The sequence below is a fragment of the Oncorhynchus mykiss genome, chromosome 4 (assembly GCF_013265735.2).
Source record: "Oncorhynchus mykiss isolate Arlee chromosome 4, USDA_OmykA_1.1, whole genome shotgun sequence".
Lineage (NCBI taxonomy): Eukaryota > Metazoa > Chordata > Actinopteri > Salmoniformes > Salmonidae > Oncorhynchus > Oncorhynchus mykiss.
The window spans coordinates 38,100,285-38,113,811 of record NC_048568.1 but is presented as its reverse complement, the minus strand read 5'-3'; the positions used below and the strand labels follow the sequence as shown (position 1 = coordinate 38,113,811).

The 13,527-nt window shown below is 45.2% G+C and overlaps 1 protein-coding gene across 1 annotated transcript in view; it reads right to left on the bottom strand.

Annotated features, from left to right (window-relative positions):
- The window catches only part of LOC110521100 (ryanodine receptor 3-like), a 264,957-nt gene that overhangs the window by 120,867 nt on the left and 130,563 nt on the right, over nucleotides 1-13,527 (bottom strand). The window contains exons 34-41 of the mRNA XM_036976224.1: nucleotides 12,142-12,368; nucleotides 11,491-11,703; nucleotides 11,102-11,314; nucleotides 10,562-10,739; nucleotides 9,454-9,663; nucleotides 8,212-8,412; nucleotides 4,897-4,999; nucleotides 3,700-3,834 (exon numbers count right to left, since the gene is read on the bottom strand). Of these exons, the coding sequence (XP_036832119.1) occupies nucleotides 3,700-3,834; nucleotides 4,897-4,999; nucleotides 8,212-8,412; nucleotides 9,454-9,663; nucleotides 10,562-10,739; nucleotides 11,102-11,314; nucleotides 11,491-11,703; nucleotides 12,142-12,368 (1,480 nt within the window). The remainder of the gene's footprint in view (nucleotides 1-3,699; nucleotides 3,835-4,896; nucleotides 5,000-8,211; nucleotides 8,413-9,453; nucleotides 9,664-10,561; nucleotides 10,740-11,101; nucleotides 11,315-11,490; nucleotides 11,704-12,141; nucleotides 12,369-13,527) is intronic.

The following is a 13,527-nucleotide window of genomic DNA, read 5'->3' as shown; positions in this document are numbered from 1 at the left end:
TCAGTGTGTGGACGTGTGGGTGTACGTGTGTGGGTGTTAGTGTGTGGATGTGTGGGTGTGTGGGTGTTAGTGTGCTAGTGCATGGGCGTCAGTGTGTGGGTGTGTGGGTGTCAGCGTGTGGGTGTTAGTGTGTGGGTGTGCGGGTGTCCGTGTGAGGATGTTAGTGTGTGGGTGTGCGGGTGTCCGTGTGAGGATGTTAGTGTGTGGGGGTTGGTGTGTGGGGGTCAGTGTGTGGGGGTCAGTGTGTGGGTGTCAGTGTGTGGGTGTTAGTGTGTGGGTGTTAGTGTGTGGGTGTTAGTGTGTGGTGTTCATGTGTGAGTGCCAATGTGCGGGTGCTAGTGTGTGGGTGTTAGTGTGGGGGTGTGGGGGTGTTAGTGTGTGGACGTGTGGGTGTTAGTGTGTGGGTGTTAGTGTGTGGCTGTTAGTGTGTGGGTGTTAGTGTGTGGCTGTTAGTGTGTGGGTGTTAGTGTGTGGGTGTTAGTGTGTGGGTGTTAGTGTGTGGGTGTTCATGTGTGAGTGCCAATGTGCGGGTGCTAGTGTGTGGGTGTTAGTGTGGGGGTGTGGGGGTGTTAGTGTGGGTGTTAGTGTGTGGGTGTTAGTGTGTGGCTGTTAGTGTGTGGGTGTTAGTGTGTGGGTGTTAGTGTGTGGGTGTTAGTGTGTGGGTGTTAGTGTGTGGGTGTTAGTGTGTGGGTGTTAGTGTGTGGGTGTTAGTGTGTGGCTGTTAGTGTGTGGGTGTTGGTGTGTGGGTGTATGTGTGTGGGTGTTAGTGTGTGGGTGTTAGTGTGTGGCTGTTAGTGTGTGGGTGTACGTGTGTGGGTGTTAGTGTGTGGGCGCTAGTGTGTGGGTGTTAGTGTGTGGGTGTACGTGTGTGGGTGTTAGTGTGTGGGTGTTAGTGTGTGGCTGTTAGTGTGTGGCTGTTAGTGTGTGGGTGTTAGTGAGTGGGTGTTAGTGTGTGGGCGCTAGTGTGTGGGTGTTGGTGTGTGGGTGTACGTGTGTGGCTGTTAGTGTGTGGCTGTTAGTGTGTAGCTGTTAGTGTGTGGCTGTTAGTGTGTGGCTGTTAGTGTGTGGGTGTTAGTGTGTGGGTGTTAGTGTGTGGCTGTTAGTGTGTGGGTGTACGTGTGTGGGTGTTAGTGTGTGGGCGCTAGTGTGTGGGTGTTAGTGTGTGGGTGTACGTGTGTGGGTGTTAGTGTGTGGGTGTTAGTGTGTGGGTGTTAGTGTGTGGGTGTTGGTGTGTGGGTGTTAGTGTGCGGCTGTTAGTGTGTGGGTGCATGGGTGTTAGTGCATGGGCGCTAGTGTGTGGGTGTTAGTGTGTGGGTGTTAGTAAGAGTGTCAGTGTAGGCGGATATACAGGTACACAGGGATGAAAAGTGACTGGCAGCAGGAATATATAAATACTAATGATAGTATATACATGTAAACAAGAGTACTAGAGACTAGTAGCAGGATAAATAGATAGATGCATTATGGCAATCAATTGATTATGGCAATCAATAACTAATTAACAGCAACGTAATGGTTGGCGTCAGTAATTAGTGTGTGGGGGAGGGAGAGCAGTAGTTGTTAGTCATGATGGCCAGGTGATAGAGCAGTCAGAAGGTTCACTGTGATATGTTATTATATTCTTGGGTCAAGTCAATAAATATACACATATGCACGCAAGCTTTTAAACACTCCCCTTTTCTCTCCTCCTCTACTCTTCTTTTGTCTCGATCCTCCTCTCCTCCCCCTCCTCATGTCTCTCTCCCCCTCTCCTCCCCTCCTCTACTCTTCTTTTGTCTCTCTCTCCTACCCCTCCTCTAGTTGTCTCTCTCCTCCTCTCCTCCCCCTCCTCATGTCTCTCTCCCCCTCTCCTCCCCTCTACTCTTCTTTTGTCTCTCTCTCCTACCCCTCCTCTAGTTGTCTCTCTCCTCCTCTCCTCCCCCTCCTCATGTCTCTCTCCCCCTCTCCTCCCCTCTACTCTTCTTTTGTCTCTCTCTCTCTCCTACCCCTCCCCTCCTCTAGTTTTGTCTCTCCCCCTCTACTCCTCTTCTTTTGTCTCTCTCTCTCTCCTACCCCTCCCCTCCTCTAGTTTTGTCTCTCCCCCTCTACTCCTCTTCTTTTGTCTCTCTCTCTCTCCTACCCCTCCCCTCCTCTAGTTCTCTCCCCCTCTCCTCCTCTTCTTTTGTCTCTCTCTCTCTCTCCTACCCCTCCCCTCCTCTAGTTTAGTCTCTCCCCCTCTCCTCCTCTTCTTTTGTCTCTCTCTCTCTCCTACCCCTCCCCTCCTCTAGTTTCTCCCCCTCTCCTCCTCTTCTCTTGTCTCTCTCCCCCTCCTCTCCTTTTGTCGCTCTCCCTCTCTCCTCTCCTCTACCTAATGTAGACGTCCTACCTAAACCCCCTGAATTCCCCTCCATCCTCATCTAAAACGTGATGTTTTCTCATTAAGTCGATGAGGCTGGACTAGATAAGAATGTTAAGTACGTTGTCATTAGAACTCTCCCTCAACAGATATTGGACTTTTTTTTTTCTCCAATAGATTGCCTCGATAATAAGTATGTAACTTCTGCTTGTCCTTCAAAACTTATGGAGGGAGTGCCTGGGGGAAAACTGAACAGTCTATTCCTGGTACACCAACAGCTGTAGCTATGTACTGTACATGACATTTTTGTAGGTCCCTGGTGGGAAGCGCCAAGGACCAAGGTTAGTCTTGACTTTGGATTGAGAAGGAAGTATACTGATCAGGGTAAAAAAGCAAAGCACACAACTTCAGAAACCAACCCCAGGAACTTACCAAGAGTAAGCTCATAACTATAAAAACAAAACAAACAAAAAACACCTCTAAACAAACAACTACCTACAAAAAAACAAAGAAACTATTCACAATATTTTCTAAAATAAATATACAATTACCGCTTGATTTTTTTCCAGTTTGTACATTTAGTGAACTCGAGGTCGAACAGACACCATCTCCAGTGGCATGGTTTGAGCTGTAACAGCAGGCTAATTGGTGTGAATAAAAGCTGGTTGGCAGACAGAACCCTACCCTGGGAGCCCAGTCACAGAGCGCGCACACACACACACACACACACACACACACGCAGACACACACACACACACACACACACAAACACATACACACACACACACCTCTGTTCTACTCCTGGTTCAGAAGTGAAGCTGTCCAAAAAAACACTCCGCTGCCTGACTACAAATGAACAGAGCCATGTATGTAGATGTTTTCTCTGCTAATGAGGGTTTTGTGTGCAGCTAAATAACAGAGAGGAAGTGTCCTCTGTTTTAAATGGAGGAAGCTTCCTGGACTGGTGCTGTGGAGTTGTGAGAGGAGTTTGTTGGTGAGCTACTGAGAACAGACTGGATGTTATTCTAGTGTTTTGTAGTGTTGTTGGGGAACAAAACGGAGTGATAATATCTGCTTTCATTAGTGAGGTATGAGGTTAACATGAGATTCCGATTATGACCTGCAGGGATGTCAAAATGAAGAAGACATTTATTTTTTAGATTTTTTTTTAAACTCTTCAATATTGTAGAACTGAAGTGCCCCAGGCATTAACATTTCACACAGTCCAACCGTAATATCGGCGTATCCGATCAGATAAGTGATGAGTGATGAGTGTGTTTCCAGTCAGTTACAGCCGACTGAATACGTGTGGCATGTTGTTATGCTAATGTGTTGTCTTGGTTCACACAGAGACAGTATCTTACTGGGAGCGGCCTGTTCCTCCTCCGTAGGTTCCTCCTCTAGTTTCTTGGGCGGTCCCTTGATCTTATAGAGCATGGCCAGCAGACGGCCCTTTATAGACGTGTCTTCCTCCTCCTCCTCTTCCTCCACCGGGATGCCTGCAGGGACAGAGACAGAAACAAATATGAAGGGCAGGACTGGGAGGATGATTTTAAACTCAGATGTCTCCATCACATTTTGACATAGAGGTTCATGTAGACCTGGGCAGCCCAACACTCTTCCTGGAGATCTACTGTCCTGTAGGTTATCAGTCCGACCCTCTTCCTGGAGATCTACTGTCCTGTAGGTTATCAGTCCGACCCTCTTCCTGGAGATCTACTGTCCTGTAGGTTATCAGTCCGACCCTCTTCCTGGAGATCTACTGTCCTGTAGGTTGTCAGTCCGACCCTCTTCCTGGAGATCTACTGTCCTGTAGGTTATCAGTCCGACCGACCCTCTTCCTGGAGATCTACTGTCCAGTAGGTTATCAGTCCGACCCTCTTCCTGGAGATCTACTGTCTTGTAGGTTTTCAGTCCAACCCTCTTCCTGGAGATCTACTGTCCTGTAGGTTATCAGTCCAACCCTCTTCATGGAGATCTACTGTCTTGTAGGTTATCAGTCCAACCCTCTTCCAGGAGATCTACTGTGCTGTAGGTATTCAGTCCAACCCTCTTCCTGGAAATCGACTGTCCTGTAGGTTATCAGTCCAACCCTCTTCCTGGAGATCTACTGTCCTGTAGGTTAGTCAGTCCACCCCACAGGACGGTAGATCTCCAGGAAGAGGGTTTAGGAGCACTGATGTAGACCTAGAGTTCATTACTACAGTTAGCATATACAATCACTTTTGAACCTGTCAACCTATTGATTGATACTGATGCCAGTCAAGAGTCATCATGTCATATAGGAGACTTTTTGACTGAATAACTGAAATGACGTATTGATTTGATGTCAATGTGAAATCTGTGAGTTACAGCATGTGCCTGCATCTCAAGTTAGGATTTGTCTTTTAACTGTGTGTGTGTGTGTGTGTGTGTGTGTGTGTGTGTGTGTGTGTGTGTGTGTGTGTGTGTGTGTGTGTGTGTGTGTGTGTGTGTGTGTGTGTGTGTGTGTGTGTGTGTGCGTGCGTGCCTGCGTGCATGTGCTCCCATGTATGTGTGTGGTGTGCGTGTGAACATTGTACCGCAGTGCAGTCTCAGCTCATCATGAAATTTGTAGAGGTCCTCCTGAATCTCTTCAGGACAGGGACAGTCCTCCCCAGCAGCAAAGTTTAACAGGATGTTGATCTATATGGACAGATGGTGGGAGGGAGGGGGAGAGAGTCGGAGATTGCGAGAGAGAGAGAGACTCAGACAGAGAAACCGAGAGTCTATCCACACAGAGAGAGACTCAGACAGAGAAACTGAGAGGCAATCCCTACACCACAGCATCATTACAGTGAGTCAGACAGGCCAGGAGATTCCCCCTAGATCTCTATGACATCACATCTGTTTGATCCAGGAGATTGGTCAAACCATCCAGACCACCAGCTTGGGAACATAATTTATAGAGGATGCTATGAGGAGATAGGAGACATTCTACACCTGCTATACACCTGTCATAGCAAAACAACATATTTACCTGATATTTGTTGGATATTTGACGATTATATACTTAACTAAACAGTAAGACATTTCTGTTCTATTAAATGTCTGTGTAAACCAAGAGGAGCCTAAAAACCTACAGCTGGCATTCCAATGATCAGATGTGGTGGGTGTCACTGAGATAGAGAGAGCCTGGAGGAACAGAACAAAGGTCTCAGTATTCCTAATTATCCTGGCACCTGGGAGACGACACCAGAGGCAGATGACCACAGGATGAACCCAAAGTGGCTTATGGTGCACCTCCCAATCTATAGGGGAGGGGTTGAACCAGCCACTGAGCATTCTTGGTATCAGCTATATAAGAAACAGCATGGTCTGTAAAGGGTAGGCTCTCGGGCCCAAGACAGTTGGGTTGACCAGTCTAATTATTGTAATAATTAATCAATGTTGATTAATAAAGATGATTGTTTGAAGAAATTACAAAGTCTCTCTCACTTGGTTAGAAAAATCCACCATACACAACAGATGGTAGGTAGCTAGCTATATGTGAAGAGGCATATGCTAACTGTAAAAAAAAGACTCACTGTAAATTAAATTGAGTCCCTGATCCGGGCTTCAAGGATGTTACCAGTGTTTTGATTCTATTTCTGGCACTACAGTTTCTTAATAAAACATATAATTATAAATAAATGAAATATATCCCCGAAGAAAGAGGTCTTGGTGAGTACACTCTTAGAAAAAAGGGTTCCAAAAGGGTTCTTGGGCTGTCCCCATTGGAGAAATATTTTTGGTTCCAGGTAGAACCCTTTTTGGTTTCCGTCCAGAACCCTTATGGGTTCCATGTAGAACCCTCTGTAGAAAGGAACCAAAAAGGGTTCTACATTCAAACCAAAAGGGGTTCTTCAAATTGGTTCTCATGTGGGGACAGCAGAAGGACCATTTCAGTGTCAGACATCTTGTTTCTGAAACACAGATCAGTGTATTTGATAACTAGCAGCAGAGAGATTGATCAGCATAGGCTTAGCAGCTGTAGGAGAGTGTTATTAGAAGTGTGAAAAGGAGAACAGTGGGGAGCTCATTGGCCAGTGTGTGTGTGTGTGTGTGTGTGTGTGTGTGTGTGTGTGTGCGCGAGCTCATCATCGTGTTGGTATGAGGTGTTCTCTCTCTTTCTCTCTCCAATGTTCTTCTACTCAGCTCCCAAGCACAGTGAGGAAAGAGAAAGAGTTACATGGAGGTTTAATAGATCATAGATCAGTGGTTCTAAGTATCTGAGAGCCCCACTACCTCTGTGCTTCTCCTGCTGTTATATACAAATATAGGTACAAACATGACACTTTGCAAGTGAAGTGTGCTGGATCTACTTAACTTTGAACGATATTTGAACATTACCAACACACCTGCTAAGACACACCTGCCAAGACACACCTGCTAATAAGACACACCTGCTAATACACACCTACTAAGACACACCTGCTAATAAGACAGAACCGCTAAGGCACACCCGATAAGACACACCAGCTAATAAGACACACCTGCTAATAAGACACATCTGCTAATAAGACACACCTGCTAATAAGACACATCTACCAATACACACCTGTTAATAAGACACACCTGCTAATAAGACACCTGCTGATAAGACACATCAGCTAATAAGACAGACCTGCTAATAAGACACATCTGCTAAGACACACCTGCTAAGACACACCTTCTAAGATACATCTGCTAATAAGACACACCTGCTAATAAGACACATCTGCTAAGGCGACACACCTGCTAAGACACACCTGCTAATAAGACACACCTGCTAATAAGACACACCTGCTAATAAGACACCCACCCACTAAGACACGCCAGCTAATAAGACACACCTGCTAATAAGACATACCAGCTAATATGACACACCTGCTAATATGACACACCTGCTAAGACACACCTGCTAAGACACCCCTGCAAATAAGACACACCCGCTAATATGACACACCAGCTAATAAGACACACCCGCTAATAAGACACACCTGCTAATAAGACACACCTGCTAAGACACACCCGCTAAGACACCCCTGCTAATAAGACACACCTGCTAAGATGACACATCTGCTAATAAGACACACCTACTAAGACACACCTGCTAATAAGACACACCTGCTAAGACGACACACCTACTGAGACACGCCTGCTAATTAGACACACCTACTAAGACACATCTGCTAAGACGACACACCTGCTAATAAGACACACCTACTAAGACACACCTGCTAATAAGACACACCTGCTAAGACAAACCTGCTAAAGCAACCCTCAGATGCATTTACAAGTTATATTGCTGCTTTAAACTGCTGGCTGCATTCGCAAGTTAGTCAAAACCACAGACACAGGGTTAGATATTTCTGCATTCCCGACAGATCATTTACAGTTCGACTCAACACCCAAGCTGAAGGAACCTCATATCAGTATAGCCACCACCAGGGACCACTGTAAGAGGCTGGGTTGTTTGAGACAGATTAGTCTAACATCTGTTGTTGTGAAAATGAGAAAACCCTGTGGGGGATATTTTGGTCAGGCAGGGAATCCGAGTACCAGAGGCATCTGTCTGTCTTGATTTAAGGCTTTAGAAGGGTCAAACGGGGCCCTGACTTTTGGTATTTTGGGGGGTTCTTGCTGTGCTTGAAATTTGAAACCTTCATTTCAGAAATGTTTTTAAAGTTTTTACTTTCTGTGACCTTACAGCATTTTATGGCAGTTTTTTGCCTTTTTCAAATTTCTATCAAGATAGTTGAATGACAGTTTTTTTTTCTGATACTAGATACAAAGTATCATAATCAACAAAACACAGAACAACTGCTTCTTCTTTAACAACATGGTTGAATGTCGGGAGGTTTTTTGTTGTTGTACAAGAAAGACGAGAACAGTACCTGTTCCTGAGGAGGGGATCTGAACTCCTTGGTCTTCTTGGCGGTGATGGCAGCAGACATGTTGAGGGCCAACATCAACTCGTTGTACCTGAACTTCTGGTTGTACTGCAGCTTGGACACGAAGCTGTCCGAGAAGGACACGATGGCCTCGATACGCTGCTTCAACTCACAGTCACAGAAGTAGTGCAGCAGCTCACACATCTAGTCGATAAGGAAGAGACGAGAGAGAGTTAGATCATGTTAGATCATGGACAGTACCGTGTAGTACAGTACACAACAGGCTTAGGGTCAATTCTGAATTGAGTTGTGAATTGCTTTTTAATACAAGTTAGTATTATCTAGTAGACAGGAGAGAGATACAGTTGGTGTTCAAACATCTAGTAGAGAGGGGTATGTCAGTCAGTATTCCATATACAGTACAGTACTATAGTTATTTACACATTATTTATAGTTATTTACACATCTACACTACTTTTGTTACATGTGATGTACCAATTATAGCTTAATCTGATCACCAAAATGTTATTCAGTTTAGTTGGTGTTTTTGCTGATAGTAGTTTTGCTGGTACATTCAACTTGATTTAGTAGCACACATCCCTGCAGCCCTCGCTAGGCGGGGGGCCCACAATTATTCTTATTTTTTTGTTGTTTTGGGGGGGGAGGGGTTTCCAACCGGAGGGCGCCCCCCCCCCAGGAAGTATATTAACATGTCATAAGTCAAGATTTTTGTTTTTTATTTTTTACATTTTACAATTAGAGGAAATTAGCTATAACACTGCAACATGTTTCTCTCAGCCTCATGGCAAAATGTGTAGAATAGTAGGAAATTAGCTATAAAACCTGTTTCCCTCAGCCTCATGGCAAAATGTGTAGAATAGTAGGAAATTAGCTATAAAACCTGTTTCCCTCAGCCTCATGGTCAAACAAATAAATATATAAAAACCCACCTTGTTGTGGGGTCACGAAACTGTTCAACGCTACTGCAGCCACTTTACTATTGGCATCAATTTCCTAACAATCCATTTAGCTGGGACTTAACACCTGGGACTTAACACATGGGACTGAACGACTGGGACTTAACACCTGGGACTTAACACATGGGACTGAACGACTGGGACTGAACGCCTGGGACTGAACGCCTGGGACAGAACGCCTGGGACTGAATGCCAACTCTGCCAGTGTTTGAGAAACTGTGTGTGTGTGTGTGTGTGTGTGTGTGTGCGAACGCTCACTCTCTCCTACCTGTCGTTTGACAGACTCAGGCAGTGTCTTCTCCAGCAGTCCCTTCACGGTCGGTTTGACCTCCTTGGTCTCCTCCTCACCAGCCTCCACAGCCTTCTCCTCGTTGCTGCTCACCTCCTCCTTCTCTCCTCCTCCTGCTGATGCTGTCACCTCCTCCTCCTCCGGCTCCCCGAACACATTAGGGTCAATGAGGAGCAGGATCAGCCTCACCTAGTACATGAAAAAACATCCCACATAATTAAAATATACATCCCATACATGTAACTGCCAGAATAAAGGAAACACTTGAGTGAATGAGGGATACAAAGTATATTGAAAGCAGGTGCTTCCACACACGAGTGGTTCCTGAGTTAATTAAGCAATTAACATCCCATCATTCTTAGGGTGATGTATAAAAGTGCTGGGCAGGCCATTATTTTGTCTACCATGGCTATGCCCCCATAGAACGACAATGCCCCCCATCCACAGGGCAAGAGCGGACACTGAATGGATTTATGGGCATGAAAACGTTGTAAACCATATGCCATGGCCGTCTCAGTCACCAGATCTCAACCCAACTGAACACTTCTAAGAGGTTCTGGAGCAGAACCAGAGACACCGCTTTCCATCACCATCAACAAAACACCAAATTATCTAATTTTGTTTGTGGAAGAATGGTGTCACATCCCTCCAATAGAGTTCTAGACACTTGTAGAAGATATACCAAGGTGCATTAAATCTGTTTTGGCTCGTGGTGCCCCAATGCACTACTAACACACTTTATGTTGGTGTTTCCTTTATTTTGGCAGTTACCTGTATATACCATTTAACAGACACTATGTTTATACATCTGTATATACCATTTAACAGACACTATGTTTATACATCTGTATATACCATTTAACAGACACTATGTTTATACATCTGTATATACCATTTAACAGACACTATATTTATCCAACAGGCAGTACATCCATTTTTTGTATACGTCACCCTGGGTTGTATTCATTAGCGCACACTGAACAGAACTGTTCCAATCCGTTTGCTTTCGTTTCGGTCATAGTGAATACGACCCTGGTGTTGCTATAGCGCCACACTCACACACCATACCAACTGATCTAAACCTCACCTCCTCGCTGGAGAGTACCCCCATGATCAGCAGAGTCCCGATCAGCTTGAGGATGGGGACAAACTGGTACTCCACACTGCCCCCTACTGGGTCTCTGATGTGACTGCCTCCTCCCTGCACCGCCTCAGTCAGCATACTGATGGCCTTCTCCTTCAGGATGCCCAGGGGGATCTGGGGACTGGAGGAATCATTATAATAAGGTATTTTATTGATAGTTAATTTGTCGTACCCGAGGCATTAGAAAGTATAACACTATAACAACGTAAGTCAAAGTGGTAAAAAGCTAAACCTGTAACAGAAATAGGGTTCGGAATCTTTCAAATACTTTGAGCGTTTTGCTCAAGTCTGTCTAGAGCGTCAGATGGGCGGGGTTTACAGTTTTGTCACCATTCTATTGGTCCAGTAAGCCAGGCAAGCTCAATCAAGCCGAAGATGAAGTATTTGAAATTATTTCAAATAGTATGTGAGCCGAAGTCTGAAAGCATTACAGCTTGATAGAAAAGTACTATGCAAGTTGAGTTAAAGTGTTTAACCTCTGACCTGTGGAGGTGCTGCTGTTTCTTGGTGGTGATGAAGGAGAGAGGGGAGAAGTTGAGGCGTGGTTTCAGCGAGGTGCTGAGGCCTACACCGGGTAGAGAGTGTCTCTTGGACTCGTCAGGGAACAGCTTGATGGAGCGCGTCTCATCAGTCACGGGGATAATAAACTCGTTGTTCATCATCAGACGAGCCTCTTTCGCTGTCTCCAGGTGGATGCTGGTGGTAGGTACCAGCAATAAATCAATATATCAACCAACCAACCAATCAATTAAGCAGTCAGTCATTTAACCAATCAATTATCAGCATAATAACAGATTTCTATAAAATAGTAGGTTAACATTCTGTTCATTATAAAGACCCCTCATCTACCAACCAATGAACTCCACACCCACCTCATAAGAACATTATAGAATCCCTCTCTCAGCATGCCGGACAGGTATTGGTTGTCGATGGTGTAGAGCAGCTGTGATTGGTCGAGGTGGGAGCAGAGGGCGTGTGCCACACGGGTGTTGCCCAATGCGCAGAGGGCACAGTAGAGCATCAGGGTGTGGTAGTGGAACTTCCTCAGACCCTCATTCTCCGATAGCTCCAGGATGTCCAGACACCTGAGGGGAGTGGACCGGAAGGGATGGAGAGGGGAGGGGGTTGAGGGAGAGACAGAGAGAGAGCGAGAGAGAGAGAGAGAGACAGACAGAGAGAGAGAGAAAAAAGAAAGAGAGAGACAGAGAGAGAGAGAGAAGATAGCAAAGAGAGAGAGAGAGAGAGAGAGAGAGAGAAGATAGCAAAGAGAGAGAGAGAGAGAGAGAGAGAGAGAGAGAGAAGATAGCAAAGAGAGAGAGAGAGAGAGAGAGAGAGAGAGAGAGAGATGACAGCAAAGAGAGAGAGAGAAAGTGAGAGCGAGACAGAGAGTAATACATGGATTTAGGAGATAAAGTGGAAACTCCACCTAGCCCACCAGAGGGATAAATGAACAAGATATTGCTACATTCATCAAGTGTCTAGGAGTAGAGGTTGGGTGTTGATCTCCGATAGAAATAAACCACCTGTTTTCCTCAGGTATATGAACAGCCATCATCTGCAGTGGCTCCAGACACTGCACCACCCAGCCGTGTCTCTCTGAGACCCTGGCGGTCTCCACGGTGAGGAAAGTGTTTGGCATACGGCTCCACAGAACCGCTACGATGGTCTGAACGTCCAGACGTGGTGGACACTGGGGCACAGGGTTACGTTGCTCACTCTTAAAGATGGCTGACGACAGGGGCATTGCATCCTGGGGAGAGAGAGAGAGAGAGAGAGAGAGAGAGAGAGAGAGAGAGAGAGAGAGAGAGAGAGAGAGAGAGAGAGAGCATCATTACAATACTGTATATAGACATAATATGACATTTGAAATGTCTCAATTCCTTTGGAAGTAGCAGACTGGCTACAGTAGCAGACTGGCTATAGTAGCTGACTGGCTATTGTAGCAGACTGGCTAAAGTTGCAGACTGGCTATAGTAGTAGACTTGCTATGGTAGCAGACTTGCTATAGTAGCAGACTTGCTTTTGTAGCAGACTGGCTAAAGTTGCAGACTCGCTATAGTAGCAGACTGGAAATAGTAGCAGACTGGCTATAGAGGTAGACTGGTTATAGTAGTAGACGGGCTATAGTAGTAGACTGGCTATAGTTGCAGACTGGCTATAGTAGTAGACTGGCTATAGTAGTAGACTTGCTATAGTAGTAGACTTGCTATAGTAGTAGACTGGATATTGTAGTAGACTTGCTATAGTAGTAGACTGGATATTGTAGCAGACTGGCTAAAGTTGCAGACTGGCTATAGTAGCAAACTGGATACAGTAGTAGACTCGCTATAGTAGCAGACTTGCTATTGTAGCAGACTGGATATAGTAGTAGACTGGATATAGTAGCAGACTTGCTATTGTAGCAGACTGGATATAGTAGCAGACTGGATATTGTAGCAGACTGGATATTGTAGTAGACTGGATATAGTAGTAGACTGGATATAGTAGTAGACTGGATATAGTAGTAGACTGGATATAGTAGCAGACTTGCTATTGTAGCAGACTGGATATAGTAGCAGACTGGATATTGTAGCAGACTGGATATTGTAGTAGACTGGATATAGTAGTAGACTGGATATAGTAGTAGACTGGATATAGTAGCAGACTTGCTATTGTAGCAGACTGGATATAGTAGCAGACTGGATATTGTAGCAGACTGGATATTGTAGTAGACTGGATATAGTAGTAGACTGGATATAGTAGTAGACTGGATATAGTAGTAGACTGGATATAGTAGTAGACTGGATATAGTAGTAGACTGGATATAGTAGTAGACTAGATATTGTAGTAGACTGGATATTGTAGTAGACTGGATATAGTAGTAGACTGGTTATTGTAGTAGACTGGATATAGTAGTAGACTGGATATAG